The 22,345-nt window shown below is 58.0% G+C and overlaps 1 protein-coding gene across 3 annotated transcripts in view; it reads left to right on the top strand.

Annotated features, from left to right (window-relative positions):
* The first annotated feature begins 1,042 nt into the window (after nt 1-1,042).
* Nucleotides 1,043-22,345, top strand: part of PCDH1 (protocadherin 1) — a 52,201-nt gene continuing 30,898 nt past the window's right edge. For 2 of the 3 annotated variants that reach the window (XM_062629257.1, XM_062629258.1), the window contains exons 1-3: nt 1,043-1,435; nt 6,972-7,786; nt 9,288-11,480. In XM_062629257.1, the coding sequence (XP_062485241.1) occupies nt 1,372-1,435; nt 6,972-7,786; nt 9,288-11,480 (3,072 nt within the window). In that variant the 5' untranslated portion in view covers nt 1,043-1,371. The remainder of the gene's footprint in view (nt 1,436-6,971; nt 7,787-9,287; nt 11,481-22,345) is intronic. The other variant, XM_062629256.1, reaches the window with a different exon arrangement.

The raw sequence follows: 22,345 nt of genomic DNA, 5'->3' as shown, positions 1-22,345 counted from the left end.
AGAAGGCCTGCCAGGGGCTGAGCAGCCTTCTTGGGAGGGGGAAGCGGTGTGGTTTGGGCTGAGCCGGAGCCAGGGCTGCTCGGAGCAGGGCTGCGCAGCCTCTAGATGGTGCAGCGATCGCAGCCGAGCTGAGCATGTGTGCGGCGGTGGGCGCTGCGCAACAGGTTGGCGTGGCTCGGCGGGAAGCGGGGCTCCCGGCCGCACGCTGCGGACAAGCAGAACGGGCTTCACAGCTCGTCCTGGCCAGAAAAGGGCTCTGCAACCGGCCGGGGACGGCGGGTGCTGCTTGGGGACGAGCCCTCACGGTGCCGAGGGCCACCCCAGCATCTCCATCTGAGAGCGCTAAGGCCCTTGGCAGGGCCAGGCTGCAGAGCCAGCGAGCTGGCAGGGAGCGTTGGCTCTCCTCGCACACAAGAGAGGCACCGGGGGAAGCGACATCCCTGGAGGACGCGGTCCCCAGGCCTCTCCGGAGGTCCCATGGGGCCAGCCGAGGTAGCAGAGCTTGCGAGGGCACGGCAAGGGCAGCCGGAGCTCGCAGGTGCTTTTGGGAGCTCACAAGTGCTCTCTGCTCCCCCAGTCCCGACAGTGCAATAAAAGCGTGATTCACCAAGGTGTGACGGGAGGGGACAGTCGCTTTTCCAGGCCACAGTGCCTGGAAATGCATGGGCAGGGCTGTGGGAGCCATTGCTGGGTTGGGAGCCCGGCTTGGTTTGGGGGGTGCGCAGAGGGGTGTGCAGGGCCCCCCATGGGCTTGCTCCCACCCCTTAGCACAGCGGGATGAAAAACGAGTGAAGACATAGGTAAGAGCAGCGGGGAGACCCGTCCCACACGCGAGTGGGTAAGGAATGGAGGAGTCCGGGGGGTGAAAAGGTCCGGGGGGCTGCGAGACCCCTCGTTCTCCACCACCACGAGGCCGGCAGCCCCGGCGCTGAAACGGCTCTACCCGGCCCCCGGTGCCCGCTCGCCCCGGTCCGCCTGGACTCGGGATCTGATAAGGAGCCGGAGCTCCACCTCCCCGCGGTGGTGGCGGGAGGCGGAGGCAGCGGCGGGGAGACTGGAAGGGGCCGTGCCTGCGCTGCGCTTCCCTTGCACATCCTCACACACACCGAGGGACGGAGGCGGGCACGGACGGAGCTGCCCACCGGGGCTGCTTCCAGCCCTGCCGCCGCCGCTCCGCCGAGGAGCCGCAGCCCCGGCCCGGGAAAGGGGGGCGGTTCCCACGGGACGTTTAGATTTATATTTTTGTGTTCCCTTTTTTTCCTTTTTTTAATTTTTTTTTTTAATTTGATTTTCATCCGTGGATAACGATCGAGAGGAGCCGGGGGGGGGGGTGGGGTGTGCGGGGAGCCCGGTCCCGGCAGGGAGGAGGCGATGCAGACGCCGCTGGATCAGCGTGCAAGGGGCCGGCACGGAGCGCAGCGCTGTCCGCATCCAAGTAAGAGCTGCGATAGGGCCGGGAGCTGCCGCCCGCGGCCGCGGTGAGCTGCGGAACCCTGCGGAGCTGTACGGGATGCCCCGGGCGGGACCCCGCCGCTGTGCGGGAGCGCGGAGCCGGGCGGCGTTGGGAGCATCCCGCGTCCCTCCGCGCTCCTCCGCGCCGGGCAGCGCGGGCGGCGGCTCCCGGTTCCCGGTCCCGCCCGGCTCTGCCACTTGTTGTGCGGCGCGGGCAGGGCGGGCGGCGGGGGGTGCCTGTGCGTGCGCGGCTGTGGCGGAGCGAGAGCGTGGTTTGGGTGGGTTTTTGCCCGTCGGGGGTGGCTCTGGGGGGGTATCCCCGTTCTGTATCCCCGTTCCTGCCACCCCCGGCTGTGTGTCCCCCCCTTCCTGCCACCCCCGGCTGTGTATTCCCCCCTTCCTGCCACCCCCGGCTGTGTATTCCCCCCTTCCTGCCACCCGGGTGTGAGCGCGGCTCGGGCGCGCTGTGCGTGGGAACCGGAGAAGTTGCGGCGAGCTGGGAGCGGGGCTCTGCGTGTCCGTGCGGGAGGAGCGGGGTGAAGGGGTCTGGCTGTTGTGCACGCCCGTTTGCGTGTGCCCTGGGCGCGATGGGGTAGAGGGGAGGTGCGTGTCGAGGCTGCGGTTGTGTGTTGGGGTGCGCTGCCGGAGCGGGGTGTCTGTGCGAGTGAAATCCCGGTTTCCGCCGCCGGTGCGCGGGGCTGGGTGCGGAGCCGGTGCCGGGAGAGCGGCTCCCGCGGTGTTTTCCCGCGGTGTCCGTGCGGGGCTGGCGGGAGAAGCCCCGTTTCATCCCCCCGGACTCGGCGGGGAGCGGCGGAGCGGGGCGCTGCCATCCGCGGGAGCCTCAGCCCGGGCCGCTCCGCCGGGCGGCCGCGGAGCCGTTCCCGGCCTCCCTGCATCCCTTCCTCCATCCTCTGTGCCCCCTCCCCAGCCGCTCCCTGCGGCCCTGCCGGGGTGTTTCAGGCCCGCGGCATTTTTTCCTTCCCCCAGAACCCCCGTCCATTCTGGGAAGGCAGCAGGAGGGGACAGGAGCCCGGAGGAGCTATGAGGGACCCCCGGGGTGGGAGGATGGAGGCTGCCAGCCCGGGGAGGCTCTGACAGGTCTCTGCCTCGCTGGCTGCCGGAGTTGGGCAGGAGGAAGGGAGGGCCTCGGATTTCGCCCTCTTTTCATCCCTGTGCGGCTTCTAAGTGATGGTTTGGGGGGTAAAGCTGCCCACAAGCGAGTGGGGTTCCCCATCACCGGGTGCTCCGGCTTGGGGCGCTTGGGCCCAGGCTGTGTAAATGCCGAGCAGCCGCAGTGGCAGCCGGAGCCTAAGGAAACCGTGGGACGTGCCATGAAATGCACAGATCCAGTCTATCTGTGCCTGCAAAGCAGGACTGAGCATCGGTGGCCGTTTGTTGGACAATATGGCCCTTGATCCCAACCCCGTGTCTGGAGTGAAGCCGTGATTTGCATTTGCTGCTTGCTCGGATGTTGCTCCAGCTCTAACATCCAGCTCCGAGTGTCAGAGCAGAGCTTGGGGGGTGGGGGGGTGGTATGTGTGAGTGTGTGTGTGGGGATTGGGGGATTAGGACTTGTGTGCTCAGTACAGGGTTTGGATGGACTTGTAAGCATGGCTCCGAGCCACGCAATCAGCCGTTGGGAGCAGTAAGAGGGTGGACTTTGGTGCCCGTTCCCGGAGCGGTGCTGCCTTCTGTGGAACGGTGCCAAGGGGCTGTGGGAATCGCAGGCAGCACAAGCTTGTTCAAGCAGTTGCTTCAGTTCTCGGCGCTTTATAACCTCTCTCTCATTAGGACTTGGGTTGTTTTGGGGGGTGGATGGCTGAATTCTGTCGGATTTTGCATGCCACTGTCCTCTGAGAGCTTCCCAGTCATGCATTAAGCAGCGTGACTAACGCCTCTCTCATGTGGTTCAGTCTCTCTCACACTCTCCCCGTAGGGAGAATTGTGTGTGCGGAGGAATAGTTGTTTTGGGAGGGGTTTTGAGTTTTGTGCTCCGTGCTCTGCCAGCAAGTCGGGAAAAAAGGTGCCTGGCACCAGAGAAGAAAGTGTGGGATGGTCCTTAGATCCCATGGGAAAATAGCCCGATGCCTTGGACCAGCCCCTGGGAAGCCTCTGTCTCCTGCACAGACGTGCTTTTCTCCGGTGGTGGAGCCTTCCTCCTCCTCCTCCTCCTCCTCACGCCCAGCTCTGGGCTCTCACGTCTGCGCTGTGTCATTCGCACCCTTAGGCGCTGAGCAGGATTCCTCACCCAGTGAACCAGGGCCCCTCACACCCCTTGTGGGGTGATGGTCCCGCTCTGGTACCCAGCCCCTCTCTTCCTCCCTTGAAGGTTTCCTTCACCTGTGGGAATGAGGCTCAGGTTCAGGCTCCAGCCCATTTTGGAGCAGAAAACATAGGTGCTGGGCACCTTTGTGTGACTCCCTTCCCTCTCCAAGGCCAGCACAGGCGTTCCCAGTTTCCGGCTCTCAGTCAGGGCTCTGTGAGGCATTGCACTGGGTCGGGAACTTTCACGTTTACCTGCGATCTTCCACCTCACACCAAGGCTTAGTCAGGATAACGCTAACGTCATCGACAGTCATGGCCCAGCCTAGTGCAAACAGGCTTGTGCAAACAGTCGGAGATGGGCGCGGGTGCTGCTCCCAGATGGGGTGTCCTTTGGGACCCCCTTCCCAGCATCCGGGGCTGCCCGTCTTCCCCATCTCCCCATGCTCACTGCTCCCCATGTCCAAAGGGAGCACAGGCGTGATGAAGCTCAGTGTGGGTTTAGCCACCCTGTGAAGGCAACTGTAGGGGTCTGGTGTGAGCACACACGTGTGCTGCTTGCAGACACGCGTGTGACCCAGACGGGGCACACACACAGTGTAAGTACCCCTGTGTGGGGTGACATCACCCGAATGCACACCCGGTGGCAGCAGGGACATGCGCACATGGTCCCCCCACGCAGGCACACGCGTTGCTCGGTGCACACACACGTGCAGGAGTGCAAGCTTGTGTCTGGTGCACACGCTGCCCTGGTGCAGGCATGGATGTGCTCCATGCACACCTGTGGCTTGCTTGCACGCCCTGCTAGTGCACATGTGGGCACATGTGTGCCTTTTCCTACAGACACCCAATAGTGCACACGGGTACATGCAGGCAGTGCACACGCATGTGTATGTACATGCGTTGCCGGGGTTTGACTGTACTAAGAGGGGCGTTGTATTTCTGCTCAACTTCTTACCTCCTCCGTGCTCAGCCCTGTGTGGGAATGGAATAGTCCTGATTTCCTCTTCCCTTCCTCCTGTGGATGTACATCTCTGTGCTGGTTTGGACAGCTGTGCATGCTCTCAGTGAGGTGGGAATACCTCTTCCCTGCATGAAGGGTAGGGCAAGGGAGCAGAGTCAAGCTAGGCTTCAGGACCATAGTTTCATCTCCAGAAAGAGATGTGTTTTCACCTGTGGAGGGAGATCTCCTCTCTTCTGTGCCGCTGATGAGGCACTAATCATATAATCCCGGACTGGTTTGGGTTGGAAAGGACTTTAAATCTCATCCAGTTCCAATCGCTTGCCACGGGCAGGGACACCTTCCCCTAGAGCAGCTTGCTCCAAGCCCCTGCGTCCAACCTGGCCTTGAACACTGCCAGGGATGGGGCACTTGTCCATGGGGAAGCGGAGGGGTGGAGGGACTGGGAGATGCTGGCTTGCAGGAAATACTGGGGTGGACAGTGCAGGATGCACCACTTGTTGAGGATCTGTACAACACCCGCATCACCAGGGATTAGGCACTTGCTATGTGGCACCATGAAGGGGAGATGGCAGAGGAGCGCTCACCCATCCCACAGACCTGGTGCAGAGGATGGAGAGAGGAAGCGATGGGAGTGGCGAGAGGGTGGTGGTGCTGGGGGGCCATGGCAGATGCTTCTGGCTGTTGATTTTGGGGCACCCAACCCCTGTGATGTTGGGGTGCTGGTGAGCTGGGCTGCACCCTTCACGCTCACAGCTCAGCGCCTGGACCCTGGAGGTGCATTCCCAGAGCAGAAAGCAGGGGACAGGAAAGCTGGTGGCCAAGCACGGCAGCAGACAGGGGCTGGGTGACAGGGCCTGTGGCTTGGCGCAGAAGGGGCTGGCAGTGCCTCTGCAGTGTGTGCACACTGTGAGGAGGTTTCCAGTGGCTGGGTGCCTGCGGTGCAGCGTGTGCAGTGTGTGTCTCTGCAATGCAGGGGGGCAGAACGTCTGCCACTGCCTCTGCAGCGGCGGGGTGCGCACCCAGTGCGTGTGTGTGCAGTGTCCCAGTCTGGAGTGGGAGGAATGGGAAGGAACAGTGTGTCTGCAGTGAGCGAAGGGAGCAGCGTTTGCTGGCGCAGGGTGTGGGGTTGCCTAGTGACTGTGCAGCAGAGGGGAGATGCTGTGCCTGCCGTTGCAGCGTGCTGGGGCTGTGCAGTGCCGCTGCTCAGCGGGGAGGCGCAGGGTCTGCTCTGGGGGGTCTGCACTGCAGGGTGGGCAGTGAGTCTGTGCCCCTCTAATACAGGGGTGGGCAGTGCTCCTCTTCCTGCGAGGAGCACAGGCAGATGGCAGTGCCCTGCATGCAGTGCAGGAGTGATGAATCTCGGGGCTCCTGCATCCCTGCAGTGCTGAATGGGTGGTGGCTTCATATCTCGCAGTGCGAGGCTGGCAGTGCTGCTGTATTGGTAGTGCAGGGAGGGCAGTGCTGCTCTCTCCATGCCGTGGCAGTGCCCTGTGCCCCTGCAGTGATGGATGGGTGGTATTCCTGCAGTGCAAGCAGTGCCATGAATCACTGCAGTGATGGACGGGAGGTAGCCCTGCATCTCTGCATTACTCCATGTCCCTGCAGTGATGGATGGGAGGCAGCCCTGCATCCCTGCAGTGCCCAGTGTCCCTACAGTACTGGATGGGTGGCATCCCTGCAGTGTCCCATGTCCCTGCAGTGCTGGATGGGCAGCATCCAGCTGCAGAACCAGGCAGCATACCGGCAGAGCCCCTGCTCCCCTGTGGGATCTCCTGTTTCCACAGGGCTGGCAGATGGGTGCAGTGCCTCTGTGTCCCCGCCGTGCGTGGCAGGCAGTGTCCCTGCAGTGCGTGGCACACAATGCTCCTGTGTTCCTGTGGTGAGAAGCTGTCTCGGAGCCTGGCTGGCTCCCATCGGGTTGCTGGCAGGGCTGTGTGCAGTCCACCCTGTCAGTGTGCCTCGTTGGGTCTAATTACAGCCTGTGTGGTGATGAAGAGGCTGGACAGTGGCAGGAGTGGTTTCCTGTCACTTGCAGGAAGCCAAGGCTGGGGTTTCAATGATGGGGTTACTCACCCGAGCAGGGCGTTGCAGAAAGTTTGCAAGCCAGAACCAGTCCTCCAGGGCACTTGTGTGCAGAGGCTGCCAGGGGACCACTGCTGGGGCCAGCTCTGCCAGCCCCTTCCCTCTGGGGGCTGCTCTGGGGCCAAGCACCCAAAAAGTGATGCCAGGGAAACTGGCTGGGGCAGAGTGGTCCTGGGTCTGCCTAACGTCTGGTGTCTGTGTCTCCTTGCAGCTCCCCTGCAGCGCAGGATGAAACCGCTGGCATCCTGCCTGGGCCTGTGGCTCCTCTTCCAGCTCCCTTCTCTGGTCTCTGGGACGCGTGTGGTCTACAGAGTGCAGGAGGAACAACCCCCCAACACCCTCATAGGGAGCCTGGCCTCCGACTACGGCTTCCCAGACGTGGGGCACCTCTACAAGCTGGAAGTGGGGGCTCCATACCTACGTGTGGATGGCAAGACTGGGGACATCTACACTACAGAGACCTCCATCGACCGGGAGAGCTTGCGTGAGTGCCAGCACCTTCTGCCTGGAGAGCCCTGCTTCCTGGAGTTCGAAGTGTCCATCACTGACCTGATCCAGAACAGCGGCCCACGCCTGCTCGAGGGGCAGATAGAGGTGCTCGATATCAATGACAACACCCCCAACTTTGCCTCACCTGTTCTCACCCTCTCCATCCCTGAAAACACCAATATTGGGACGCTCTTCCCCATCCCCCTGGCCATGGACCGGGACTCTGGTCCCAATGGTGTTGCCTCCTACGAGCTGACGGCTGGTCCAGAGGCGCAGGAGCTCTTCGGGCTGCAGGTGGCAGAGGATCAGGATGAGAAGCAGCCACAGCTGATCGTCATGGGGAACCTGGACCGGGAGCAGTGGGACTCCTATGATCTGACCATCAAGGTGCAGGATGGAGGCAACCCACCGCGGGCGAGCAGTGCCCTGCTTCGCATCACCATCCTGGACATGAACGACAACGCGCCCAAGTTCGAGAAGGCCCTGTATGAGGCAGAGCTATCTGAAAACAGCCCTGTGGGGCACTCGGTCCTGCAGGTGAGTGCAGGGGCTTTCTTCTCCCCAGCTCCCCTCCTGCCTGGCTGCAGCAGGGACAACCCAGGGAGCATTTATAGAGCTGCTTGCTGCCACGGTTCCTCAAGGGAGGGCTGCAAGTCATAGGAGCCCGGTGTCACTGGTGGGCAGGCGGGTCCCTGGGATGTCACATCTAAAATGAGGGTGTAAGGGATGCATGGGAAGGTGCAGGACACATCCGAGGGGCAGCAGCAGGGTGGCGGGTGTGCAGGAGCAAGGCTCCGGGTTACAGAGAGGGCTGGGACCTGAGGTCCACGGGGAGCCTGGCTTCATGCCAGACCCATCTCAATGCTGCCTGCAGACAAGACATAGACCCTTTCATAAGTTGCATTCTCTTGGCCTCTCCATGGAGACTGAGGCGTGCACAGGAGATGGGGGGCAGGCAGCATCCTGGGGGTGCCTTGCTGTCTGCAGGGGACAGGGTCCCTGCCCCGAGTCAGGCAGCAGTGCAAACTGGCCCGGGGAACCCAAAGGGATGGATCGTGGTGGATTTGGCTTGGAGGGGACACTGAGATGATAGTAGCCGACATGTGTTTATCTGCAGCTGCCATCTTAATAAGCGGAGCGCGGCCAGCTCTCATCTGCTTGCTAATTCTGATGCGAATGTTTTAAGAATTCATTTTTCACTGTTAAGAGAATGGAAGTTGGAAGCAGATAAGGGAGCTGCATGGCCAGGAGGAGAATGGGCTGAGCCGCCGCTTGCTGCCATTGCTCAGCTTTTATCTTTCAGGGGGAAAATGACTTCCGCCTTTTTTGTGAGTGGAGGTAAAAGGTGGAATTTACATTTAACAACTTTTCGTTCTTCCATCCAAATCTGCTGAGCAAGATAAAGGCAGAGCAGCAAATGGTGCAGAGAAGAGGCTGCTCGGAGAGCCGATTAAGGAGGCAAATGTTAGACAAACCTCATCTTCTTTAGAAAGCAAATAATAGGTGTAAAGGCAGGTTTATGCGAATGCCGAGCTTCTGATGGACAGGCAGGAACTGCTGGTGCCTTGCAGCACTCAGGCAGCCCCAGTCCCTTCTTGGCTGCATCCCTGCATGCTGCGATGGAGCTGTTGCAGCTCTGCACATCCTCTCCTCCCTCACCTCAACCAGGCAGCTCCTTGAGCTCCTCTTTGGGGACGGTTTTGTGGTCCCTCCCTGCTGCTGCCTGGGTCGCACGGCACGGGTTCCGGAGGATTCCCTGCATGCCGGAGCTGGCTGGGAAGGGAGCATGGCCAACCGGCCCAGCCGGTTTCACAGGAAGAGCAAGGAGAAGGCTCCTTGCCGGAGGGCCGCTCCCAGCTGCTCTGCCGGTCCCAGGCTCTTTGCCCCATAGTCCTTGGCCCCAGAAGAGGAAATCCTGGTTTCCCCCCCCCATCCCCGCAGCCATCCCCAGAGGAAGCCGCGGTGGGAAGCGTGGTGTTTTGTGGAGGGGCTCACGTCACCATGCCCTCTGCTCATCATTTCTCCCTCCATCCTGCAGGTGAAAGCCAACGACTCAGACCAGGGTGCCAATGCTGAGATTGACTACTCCTTCCACCAAGCCTCAGACATGGTGCGGCGTCTGCTGCGACTGGACCGCACCACAGGGCTCATCACTGTGCAGGGACCCATCGACCGCGAGGATGTCAACATCCTCAAGTTCTCCGTCATGGCCAAGGACAAGGGGGCCAACCCCAAAAGCGCCCGCACGCAGGTGGTGGTCACCATCAAGGACATGAATGACAACGCACCCTCCATAGAGATTCGGGGTATAGGGCTCGTCACCCACCAGGATGGCATGGCCAACATCTCGGAGGACGTGCCAGTAGAGACAGCAGTAGCTCTGGTACAAGTGTCCGACCGAGATGAGGGTGAAAACGCAGTGGTGACCTGCGTGGTGGCGGGTGATGTGCCATTCCAGCTGCGGCAGGCTAGTGAAACAGGGAGCGACAGCAAGAAGAAATACTTTCTACAGACCACCACACCACTGGACTATGAGTCCGTGAAGGAGTACACCATTGAGATTGTGGCGGTGGACTCGGGGAACCCGCCCCTCTCCAGCACCAACTCTTTGAAGGTGCAGGTGATGGATGTCAATGACAACGCACCCGTCTTCAGCCAGAGCTTCACTGAGGTGGCCTTCCCCGAGAACAATGAGCCCGACGACCTGGTGATGGAAGTGAGTGCCAGCGATGCTGACAGTGGCTCCAATGCCAAGCTAGTGTACTCCTTGGTGACTGACCCCTCCTCCAAGGGATCCTTTGCCATTGACCCTGACTCTGGGGAGATCCGGGTGAAGGCGGTGCTGGACCGAGAGCAGCGGGAGCGTTACGAGTTCTTGGTGGTGGCAGCAGACAAGGGCAGCCCCAGCCTCAAGGGCACAGCATCTGTGGCCGTCAACGTCATGGACAGGAATGACAACGACCCCAAGTTCATGCTGAGCGGCTACAACTTCTCAGTGATGGAGAACATGCCACCCCTCAGCCCTGTGGGCATGGTGACGGTGATCGATGCTGACAAAGGAGAAAATGCCCGCATCCAGCTGTCAGTGGAGCAAGACAACGGGGATTTTGTCATCCAGAATGGCACTGGCACCATTCTCTCCAGCATCTCTTTTGACCGGGAACAGCAGAGCACGTACACTTTCCGACTCAAGGCAGTAGATGGTGGGGATCCTCCCAGGTCTGCCTATGTGGGGGTGACCATCAACGTCTTGGATGAGAATGATAATGCCCCCTTCATCACCTCACCCTCCAATGCCACCTACAAACATATCCTGCCCCACACCAGCCCTGGCCAGCAGGTGAGCAAGGTGAAGGCAGAAGACATTGACTCTGGTGTCAATGCAGAGCTAATCTACAGCATCACAGGAGGCAACCCCTTCGAGCTCTTCCAGATCTCCCCGCACAGTGGGGACATCACCCTGGAGAAGGAGATCCTGCGCAAGCACCATGGCCTGCATCGCCTGGTGGTGCGCGTCAATGACAAGGGCAAGCCCTCGCGGCACGGCACGGCGCTGGTGCACTTCTATGTCAATGAGACGCTGGCCAACCGCACACTGCTGGACACGCTGGTGGGGCACAGCCTGGACACCCCACTCGACATTGACATTGCTGGAGACCCCGAATATGAGCGCAGCAAGCAGCGAAGCAACATCCTCTTCGGAGTCATAGCCGGCATCGTCGCTGTCACCCTGGTCATTGTGCTGGTCGTCCTGGTGCGCTACTGCCGGCAGCGGGAGGCCAAGAGTGGCTACCAGGCGGGCAAGAAGGAGACCAAGGACCTGTATGCACCCAAGCAGGCCAGCAAGAGCAGTAAAAGCAAGAACAAGGTGAAGAAGAGCAAGTCTCCAAAGCCACCCAAGCCCACAGAGGATGAGGAGGAGACGGGGCTGCAGAAATCGCTCAAGTTCAACCTCATGAACGACTCTGTCAGTGACAGCCCCCGAATCCACCTGCCCCTCAACTACCCTCCAGGCAGCCCGGACCTGGGTCGCCACTACCGCTCCAACTCGCCGCTGCCCTCCATCCAGCTGCAGCCTCAGTCACCCTCTGCCTCCAAGAAGCACCAAGTGGTGCAGGACCTGCCGGCCACCAACACCTTTGTTGGCACTGGGGACAACAACTCGACGGGCTCCGAGCAGTACTCGGACTACAGCTACCGCACCAACCCCCAGAAATACACCAACAAGCAGGTAGGAGAGCTCATCCTGCGGCCGGCAGCGGCCCCCCCGCTGCACCGGGGAGCCATCTGGACAGAGGTGTGGGAGTGAGCCTGGACTGGCCCCCAGCCCTGCATGCGTGGCCCGGGGGGGGGCTGGCTGAGGACTGCCCTGGAGCTGAGCCGCGGAGCCTGGTCATGGGATGGGAAAGGGATGGGGATGGTGAGGGGGAGGCCAAAATCTGTCAGAGCCCTTGTCAAAGCGCCCGGGGCTGGGTCCTGGTGGCGCTGCCTGGGTGATGGTGATGCGAAGGGCACTGCATGTGTGTGCCTCTGCATGTGGGGCTCTGGGGAGGGAATCCCACCTGAATCCCTTTGGGGACCGGTTCTAAGAGCACCAAGGAGGGCAGTGCCCACCCTCCCGTCTGTCCATCTGCTTGGGCTGGCTTGTGGGGAGGGCAGACTGGTCCTGCTCCCGTCACAGCTCTGGGCAGGCAGTTTCCGGCCGTGCCCCTATCCAGGGAGCGGTGAGGAAGGCACTAGCCTTGCTGTTGCCAACCCGGCTCCACTGGTGTGGCCGAACCTTTCACCATCCCTGCACAAAGCCGCCCAAAAGGGAGTTCTGCACCCGCTGCGGCTGCCCAGGCAGGTGGGGCTGGGTGGAGGAGCAAAGCTCTGCCTTTTTCCCAGGCTCCGGCTCTGGCTTCCCCAGGGCTTGGGCCCTCTGCCATAGCCAGTGAGGTGAAAACCAGGCTTCCCTTAGCGAGCATTGGGCCCGGAGCTATGGCTCTGCGGGAGCCGTGCTGCAGAGAGGGAGTGCGGATCCGGGCGGTCGGGATGCTTCCTCCAGGCGGGATAGGTCTGGCCGTGTGCTGGGGCCGGGTCTGTGCTAGGGGCTGGAGGAGCGGGGCACTGGGGTCTCTGCTGCGTGCTGCGCTCGGGTCACTGCTCTTGGTCTAGCCAGGGTCTCAGCTGCGTGCGGGGCAGGGAAGAGGTAGGTCTGGGCTGCGGACTGGGAAGGGCTGCTCGCTGGTGTGCACTGGAGCTTGGAGCTGTCCCAGGAGGTCGTGGGATGAGCCCAGAGCTTGCAGGGCCCTCTTCTCTTGGGCTGTTTGGCCAGTTAGCTTGCACTGCGTTTCTGCTTTGGCGCCTGTCGGGTCTATTCTTAACTAAGCTAGGGATGGAGAGGGGGAATGAGTGCCTGTGGCTTTGCCTTCTTCCTGGGTTCCTGTGGGTGAGGACCACCCCTTCCATTCCCCCACCATGCTGTATCCTTTGTGCCCTATGGAGACCCCTTCTCCCTTCTTTGTATCCCGGTGAGCGGCAGGCTGGGCTCCTGCCGTGGGGCTGAGCTCAGCTGCCCTGTTGGAATTGACTTCAATAAAGTTTTCTATTTTTGACCGGTTGTGCCTTATTTTCCCTGCTGCCCCTGAAGATGCTTTTTCTCCCAGCAATCTCCCAGCCGTATTTTCCCACATCCTCAGTCATTGAAGTACACAGGCCCTGCAGCACCCAGAGGTGATGCTCATGTGGGCCAGTCATCTCCACAAGCCCTCCACTGTGCCTCAGTGTGGCCAGTCCAGAGGCCTCATGGTGCTGACCCCCTTCATCAGATTGACGTCTCTCATCTCCAGTCACTGCTTTGCCACCTAAGGAGGCAGCTTCCTCCAGGACATGGTTCACAATGCATGCATGTACATACACCCATGTGTGGACATGGAGGCAGTCTGAGCCATGGACCATCCCACCCAGCTTTCATCCACCCCAACATCCCCCTTCACAGCATCTGCTGGTTCATCCCCACATCCTTTTGAGACCCACCCATGTCCCAGCGCATGGAGGAGCAGATCCCTGCCTGGCTGGCATGACCCACATCCTGCTGTGAGGGTTGGAAGATGCCTCTCGCCCGCCGCAGTGCTGGAATGAGGACGCACGCAGTTGCAGATGGAGCCTGGGTGCGTCAGCAGTGCCGGGGGGGGGGGGAGAGCACCCAAAGCAGGGTGCTCCCCCACCCCGGAATGCCATGGGCACCCTTGCACAAAGTAGAGGTGCTCCCTTGCTCCCAGGCAAGCTTGCTGGCGGCGGTGGGGCTGTGGGAGGGCCATGGAGCCACGCTCGCCATGAAGATGGCTCTGCCCCTTCTGCGGGCAGGTTGGGGGTGATGCTGCTGCCCTGGGGCTTGTCAGGCTTTTATCTTCAGTGGGCTGGAGGGAGGATGGATCCCCATAGCTGCACATCACGCCTTCCCCGGGCCCTGAAGCCAAGTATCGCAACTCATGGACCCCATTCCCCAGACACCCCTTCCTCTTTCTCATGTTTTTTCTCTCAAGCTGGGGCAGACACCCCTGCACCCATCACACCAGCTTCACCTCTTCCCCAGGGGCTCCAAAAGGCTGCACCAGGCTGCTGGAGAAAGAGGAGCTCTGGCGCTGGGAGAGATTAGATCATCCGGGGAAACCAGTGGTTCTGGCTTCGGTGGTTTCAGCCCTGTGCCAGCCTTGGCTCTCACAGCCTCCTAGTTTGTTTTGCTAACAGCATAAGGTTTTATCTTGAACCATCCAGGAAGTGTCTGGGCCTCCTAGGCAGGCAGGGCTGGGACCTGCGGGGAGATGCTATGGCTGCAGAGGAGGAAAGGAGACACCAGCAACCACCCAAATAACTAGTCCCTGCAGGGCTGGGCAGGGCAGTCTGGGGGCTTGGCTCAGCCTTGCTATCTACTTCCCTTTGGGAGCTTTCAGAGAGACGTTTCCCTTCCTTCCTTGTCCTCAGCAGCTCTTTGGTGAACCTGGGGCAAGAACGCGTGGGGAGAGACTCTTTCTTCTGCCCGTCTCCCAGGCTCTGTCCTTTGGGGCTGTTTTATACCGAGGAGGGATCTGCTGCACCCTTTCCCAACTGCACAAACCCAGCCTGCCCCGGGTCCTCAGAGCCCCCCACCATCCGAGAAGCTGCTGGAGTGGTGTTAACTCCAGCGTGCTGCTGCGAGCTCAGCAGAGGTGCCTGCACCTGCCTGTAGGCTCAGGAGCACAGTGCAGTATTAATTACTCTCTGCAGGGGGGGGATAAGAGGGATATTGTAACTGTAATGGGCAGAACTGAAATTGTCTTGTCTCAGAATTTAGCTTAGAGCCTCCATAAATTACAGGTTTAGGTGTTGGCAGATGTCTGGGAAAGGCTCCCACCGTCCTGGGTCAGTGGATTTTCTCAAGGTCGTTCACGTGGAATGAGCTGATAAATGGATCCAGCAACGAGCTGCAGATGGAGCTGAGGGTTCATGGGGGACCTGCCCTGGTTTCCCCCAGTTTCAGGTAGATGCTGTGCTGAGAGCAGCTCCCAGGCACTGCACGGCAGCTCCTGATCCTGGGATCAAGCGGACAGAGCTGTAGCTCTGGCGCGTGGAGACCAAAGGAGGGAGCGTGTAGGTGAGGTCCCAGGGGCTGAGTTCTCTCTGTGCTGGAAAGTGGCCGGGCTCTGCAGAACAGCTGTGAGTGTTTGTGAGCATCAGTGGGGTGCTTGAGGGAGCTGGGGGAGCGTGAGGAAGAGTGAGGAGTGGGTCATACAGTGCTGGCTTCTGGGGGGTTGGTGAGGATGCAGAGAACCCCATAAGCAAGGCAGGAATGTGCAGTGGCTCCTGCAGGTCTGTGTTGGGGAACTTTGCTTTATGGCAGGGAGGGTGCCTGTGCCTGTGGGAGCACCGTGGGGCATCGAAGAGCTTCAGCCACGGGAGATGAACCACAACCTGTCCTAGGAGGAGGTGGCAGCGGGGTGTGTGCAGCCTGTACTGTGGGAGGGGGCATGGGGGATGCACAGCGGGAGGGGCACGGGGTGATGTGCAAGCTGTAGTGTGTGGAGTGGTGGCAGTAGTGTGTATGCAGCCTGTATGCAGTGGGAGGTGACAGCGGGTGTACATTGGGCAGGTGATGAGTCCCCCGTAAGCAGTGTGTCTGCAGGGAGGCAGTGGTGTTTACTGTCCCTGTACCACTGGGGAGAGCATCTGGGCTCTCCTGCCTCACAGTCCCTAGCCCTACAGCACTTGGGACCTCATCCTTTGCTCCCTTGAAGCCTCACCCAGCCTGTGCTGCCTGCCTGGGGCTCCTCACATTGGGCAGGGCTGCTGGGTGAACTGTAGCTTTTGCCACTTCCCCTCCTCCCACCCTGCTGTGCCAAATGCTGCTCATTCCTCCCTGCCCTCCTCTTCCTCTTGCTTCTCAGACCCCCAGGCTCTCCCCTGCCTGATGCCCTTGGAGCCAGTGTTGGTCTGTGCTGAACACCGGCTTCCCCAGCTTAGATCTGGGGGAGTTCTTCCCCCTCCCTTTTCTGTCACAGCTGTGTCTGCTCCTCCATCCCTCTCTCCTGATCCCTCCCTCCTCAGGCAGTGACCACCCTTTTCCCCATCACTTTCCCCTCCCCACCAGCCTCTCTGACCGCTGTCCCCGCCGCAGAGAGATGCTGAGTGCGGGCCGAGGCCGAGGATCCCTGTGGATGAAAGCGCTGGCTGTGCGGGCCAGGCTGTGCTCATTGATATTCCCAGCACTGCTCTGCCCGCTCGGCCGGGCTCTCAGCTGCAGTGCACAGAGCAGCCTGGAGCAGTGCCCAGCCCTGCAGCCTGCTGAATCCGTCACCCAAACCCAGGGTAAAACACAGCAGGGTGTTTCCCTGCGCTCCTTGTGGTCCCTCTGCCCAGAGAGCAGGCAGAAGGCTGTGGATGGGGTGACGGGTGGGGTGTTCCCGGGTGAGGACAGAGCTGGGGTGTGTTGGGATGGGATGGAGAGGAGGCTGGGGTAATGAGGGGGTGCATGATGTAGGGCAGGGTGGGGTGCTGTGGGGGAGCATGAGGGGACACAGCAGCTCTATCCATGGGAACTGTGTCAGCTCAAGGTGGGGATGGCAGCTCTGGGAGGGTGTGGGGTAGCGGTGAAGAGATGGATGCTCTGTGCTTCTGGGTGCTCTGTGCTTCTGGGTGCTCTGTGCTTGTGTCCCCTGAGCTGATGTCCACCCAGGATCTCTGTGCAAGAGCTCATTGGAGACTCTGTGCATGGGCTGACTCATGTGGGGCTGGGGTGGCTCACAAGGAGCAGGAGCTCCTCTTCATGGTTCTTGGGGTCCTGGACGTTCAGCCCCTGTGGTTCGCTGCCAAATCTGTTTCTTGCTGGCATGTTCTTTTGAAGGCTGCCCATGGAGCTGAGGCCTGTGCCAAGCCCGAAGCTCCTTCCTCCCCCTCCACCCTTCATCCCCACGCATACCTGTTGGGTGAGAGCACCTACGCATGAAACCCTGGGCACAACCCATCTTCATGGGAGAGTTGTGCTCCTACGCACTTCCCTGCGTGCCAGTCCATCCAAGATGCAGTTACACAACCCAGGCTCTGCTCCTGGGAGAAACCAAGATGGTTGATGGAGATTGCTCCATGAGGAACTCTCCCCCTGGCCCCTTTTCCTTCAATGGCCCAGGAAGCCCACAGCCTGTTTGGTTGAGGCAGAGGTGGGTTGAGCATGGGTGAGGAGGAGCCTGGCTGCAGGGGCATGGGCCACCTCTGGTACCTTGGTCCCCCTCTTGTCACTTCTGACACTGGCTGCAGCATCCACCAATCCATCCTGGATGAAGCTGTCTTGGTTTCACCTCTGGGAGCCAGGGTCACCTGTGACTTGGACACACTCAGCCTTCCCCCAGTAGGTCCTCTCTTGACACTGTCTTCTTCTGTCTGCCTTTCTGGAGGTCTCGGTGTGTACCCTTGAGGACCCGTTTTCCCTATCCCACCAGTAGCATAGGTTTCTTTCCCTAGTGGGGTTCCTGTCTCAACCCAGCAGTTGTGAGCACAAGAGGAAAAGGAGGTCAGATAAGTGAACAGAAAGAAAACAACTCCCAAGGATCCCTTAAAAACATCTCCTGGTTGTTTTGCATCAATGTCTTCCCGTGCGTGCTGTCAGCTGTTTACTTCGGTCCCTCAGATGCTCACAGGAAGAGTGGGTGGGAGAGTAGGTTTGTGGCAGTGACCTGCTAGGAGGGTAGGAGAAAGCTATGGCGTAAGTTATTTACATCCATTCCGGCATTCACAGCCGTGCCCTGTGGATCCTGCCCAAAGATGCCCTTGCCCCAGGAGGTAAACATCCTTCTGAGCACCTCCACTAGCAAAATACCTGCTTCATGATCATCTATCTAAATGTGGCATCTAAACTAAATGGGGCAGTGCTGGTCTTGATGGGCTTCATCAACACTGTCTTTAGAAGCCATCACTTTGGGTGGGCAGCAAATCCCCCCTTCTCCCCTGGAGATAATCCTGTTCTGAAGCAAAGTAGTCAGAGTGCCCTGATTTAGCTCCTCTGAGACACCTCCAAAGGCCCCAGCAACCTGAAAGCCTGGAGCTATTTAGCTCCCACGTGGCCTGGTTTTCACATGCTCCAAGCTCCCTCATGCTCTTGAGCAGCTGCAAAGCTGCTGCTGGGAGACTGAGATATCTCCATCCATCCATCCCTGCTGGGGGGGGAGCTCCTTGTCTGAGCCCGGGACTGAGATCCTGCTCTAAATGTCTTGCTAATGTGGTGTCTGATGTTCCTCTTACACTAATCTGTTAATCTTTCTGCTTCTTCATCAAAAGCACTCCAGCCCAGAAGAAAGCCAAATCAGTATTTCAGATGTTTGAAGAGCTCTTCGTTATTATTCAGGCTGGGCAAGACCTTTCGGGGTGTTGTGATTCAAGGCCCTGGGAGTGCCTGGAGGAGCTTGGGCTGTTTTTTTTTTCCAAGGATTTCAAGGAGATCACAGTTCGTTAGGGACTATTGGGATGTGCACTGCCTGGAGAAGACAGTGCAGAAACATTCTCTAATGCTCAGGAAATCCTTCTTGAGCCATGATCTGCAATGTCTGGCCCAAGGACTTGACAGTTCACCCAGGATTTGAGGACAGGCTAAAAGAAAGCTGTCCTTGACTCATCCATACCCGGGGTCCTGTGCCAGAAAGAGTGGTAATGCCAGCCCAGTGCTGGCAGACAAGTGGCTTTAAAAAGCCTTATGGTATTCCTTGTCTTACCTGTTTGATCCCTCCAGATGAAGGCTTGTCTTACCCACTATCCTCATTCATCATTATGTGCAGGTTGGTTGCAGCCCACTAAAGCGAAGGCTCTAGAGCATGTTTGTGCACAGACTCATGGAATAGACACAATTCCATGTCCATGAAGGAAAAGCTTTGCCCTTTGCCAGTGGAAATGGAGGTGGGTAGAAAACAGGCTTGCCCTGAGAGGAAAATTTTCTATTTGAAAACAAATCAGCAAGAACTGGCAATTTTCTTTCTATTGTGGCTCAAGGAAATCCATGGATACAGATGTTAAATATCTATTTCCTAATAATTTCTAAAGGCATGATTCTCACTGACCTTTTGAATTTAGCTTCATAATGAATACTTGGCTTGAATGCTGAAGGGAAAATTACCTTTGCAAGAGCATCACTTTTTTGTTCTTACATGTCAGCAAAGATATCCCCCCTGCCCCAACTTAGAAACAAGAAACTTGCTTGAAAAATGATCTGATTTTAACAAATTGACATTTTTTTTCCATGCAAAGTCTGCCACTGAAGCATTCCTGGTTCTTTGAGTCCTGAGTCTATGGCTTGGGACCCCCTGCTCTCCCTGGAGCTTTCAATACTATTTGTCAGCTCCACTGGGTGCAACTGGGAGCCAGATTAGCTCATTATTTTCCCAGCATTATTGTCCCACTCTCCAGCTGCTGGATTCCTCAAGGGCTTTATTCAAGTGTTACTCCCAGTACTGGAACCCTTTTTCTCCCTGGGATCTTCGGATGGTTTTAATGTGGTTATGAGACCACCTTCTGTGTCCCGAGCAATTTCCATTCCATCCCAGCTATCTACAAAATGGCTCTATTATCAGCTTGAAGGTGATAGACATTTTGGGACACCACGGTCAGTCCAATTTAGACATTATTCCATAAAGATTATAACCCCTTTAGATTTTATGATTCATCCTTCAGATGATTTATTTTCGTATTTTCCTTTCCAGTCTTCATTTCAACCAAAGAAAAGCCAAATTGCACATCCTTGATGGGCTCAGAGCTCTGATAGGCACAGAGGTTAGGCAATCTCTGTCCTCAGGCTGTCTAAATGGGTTTCTAATTGCGTTAGATCCTGCTATGAGTTAGATAAATTCGATCTGACCAGGCAGGTTGGCACCGGGCTTTGGCGGCTTCTTTGAGCATCATGCAAATTTCAGTAGGCTTCAGGGCACCCATGTGGAGTCAGCCCACATTTTACCCAGATTTATTCATTAAATAGTGCCTCGGGATCTGCTGTCCATTTTAGGATGGCTGCTCTGCTATCATTATTTCAGCAGGACTTGCAGCACCTCTCTTCTTGTCTGCAAGGTCAGCACTTGCTAATGGCCAGCGCTGGATGCCATGCAAAGGGCCACTTAGAAGAGTGAGCAATTGCTTTTCACATAATACCTGGCTTGGGAGGTGTGATTCCCATGGAGTCCTCTGCGTCTTTCCTCCAGTTATGGATTCCTTTTGTAGCTTCGTTTGTGAGCAGTGAAACATCTAAAGGGTTGTTGGGAGCAACCCTCGCTTCAGACACTGGGATAGGGATGGACACAAGGATTCGTGGGCAGAGAACAGCCATTAAAGAAGCCCTCATTAACATAGAATCACTTGGGTTGGGATGGACCTTAATGCTCGTCCAGTTCCAACCCCCTGCCGTGAACAGAGACACCTTTCACTAGACCAGGTTACTCAAACATCAGATGGACCGGAACAGTCATCCCTGTTGCTAATGTGCCTTCTGCAACCACAGGAGCTGTCAGGAGGTGACCCCAGCACATCACCAGACTGGCAGATCAGAAAGCTGGGCCTTTAGGTCTGCTATTGGTCATGTCCAGAGCTGGCAGTGCTTGTTTGGAGACACCACCTTCAGTGAGGGAATTTTGGGAACGTCTGAATGGTTCTTTTGAATGCAGGAGGTGCATAGAGCACACCTTTGCTTAGGGCTGGTTCTATCACCCTCCATTGTTAGTGCTGGCTGGAGCTCCAGGAAGGGAGTTGTCCTGCCTGGTTGCTCCATCCTTCCTTTGTCCAAAGCAGAGTCCCTGGTACCCATTCCCTTGCTCTACATAAGCTCTTTCCTCAATTCCTTCATGTTGTGCTAAAAAGGAGCAAGTACTGCTGGGAGCTGCAGCTCTGCCGTGGTTTGGTCCACTTTAAGAATAGTTAACCCTTACACCTCTGAACATCTGGACCTGGAAAGGCAGGGAGGTACCTGTGAGGCAGACAGGATTCCCAGACCATGAAGAGGACCAGAGGGAGAAGCACAGCCCTTAAGGAGCAGAGGGTTACAGTAGGTGCCAGGAGGATGATGCCAAGCCGGGGTGGGATTTGTCTTTTGCTGCTCACTGCTCTCCCTCATCGCGCTGCTCTGCCTGGTGCCACGTATCACTGTGAGCTCTTTACATCACGTGCAGGTGATGCTGGTCTGGCAGCCCCAGGTATGAGGGTGAGTGCAGGAGAAATGAGGGATGTTTTTGGGGAGATTTCTTCTCCAAATGTCAGTGCATGGCTGGTTGGTGTCCTGCTGGGGTAGCACAGGGAATCATTGGAAGAGCAATCTGCTCTGAGTCCTTCACCCCCAAACACCAGCAGAAGCTGTTGCTCTGATGAGCTGTAAAATGGTCGACTGCTATGGGCACAAACTTGTGTCCGGTTTCCTAGAGCCAGAGCGTTGCCCTGGATGGCTTTTGGCAATTCATGTCCAGCTTTCCTTGCGGCTTGCCCTGGTTTCCATGGGCATAATATTCCCGTCCGCCTCCTGCTCTGAAGCCTGTGTTGCATTGCGCTGGAGCTGTGCTCCTCTCCAGACATGACACTAGCAAATAAAATCATTCCCACATGCAGCAAAGCCTCCCTGCGTGAGAAGTGTAGCCTGCGGGCACGATCTCTGGGCTTATCTTTCGGGTTCTTTTGCAGTAAGCAGGGATGTTGCGTAGCTCCAGGTTGGTTTGTAAAAGAGAGGGGCTCATGAATGAATCTGGAGTTGACTAACTCATGGGCTACAATGGTTCCCTTGTCACTTATTTTTATATTCTGGGCATTTGGTCCGACATTGCCTTTCACTTGCAGCCCTGTGAGTTGCTGCATTGTGGCGGCTGTTGGGGAAGCAAGCTCCTTTGGCAGCTGGCTGAAAGGCCGTTGAGGCTTCTGGCATGTGGGGAGGCGCAGGAGCAATTGGAAGCTGCCAGATGAGCCCATTAGCTGTGGATCCTGCTTTTGGATCAGCAGTTAATGGCATTGAAATATCAACATTGTAGTTATCAATGTTGATATTTCCACCACTCCCGCGTTCATCGATGCTCAGGAGGGGAGCAGAGCAGCTCATCTCCATGGGGTCTGTTGTTCTGCACCATTCCTGATGGCAGGAAAAGTGTGCCTGGGGTGGATTTTAAGGTTTCCTTTGTGAACAGCACAATTTCAGGCCTGTCAGATGGGGACCAGCATCTCCTGCTGCTCGACCCATGTTGTCTGCACAAGGGGTGATGCCGTGTGTTTGTGGGGAGCTGGTGCAACACCCGCAGCCCTGATACTTCATAGCACTGCTGTCATTTAGGCTGTTTGTTTTCCCTGGGTTTAGCAAGGAGAATCATCTTGGTGCAGGTCTCCATGAGACGTTTGTAATGAAGGGATGAGGCAGGAGGGAGCAGAGTGGGGCTGAGGAGGGATGGGGACTCTTAGTTGCCCTGTAGCATCCATGGGTGGGGACCCTTAAGGTGGAGAGCATCAGGACAGAGGAGCCTTGGTCTAGTGTGAGGTGTCCCTGCCCACGGCAGGGGGTTGGAACTGGATGATCTTAAGGTCCTTTCCAACCCAAACTGTTCCATGATTCTATGGGGGTGGGTGGAGGGTGCTACCAGG

This window comes from Pezoporus occidentalis, unplaced genomic scaffold (genome assembly GCF_034315485.1).
Source record: "Pezoporus occidentalis ecotype Australia unplaced genomic scaffold, CSIRO_AGI_Poc_V1 ctg33, whole genome shotgun sequence".
Taxonomy (NCBI): Eukaryota; Metazoa; Chordata; class Aves; order Psittaciformes; family Psittacidae; genus Pezoporus; species Pezoporus occidentalis.
This window is presented reverse-complemented; position numbering and strand designations above follow the sequence as displayed.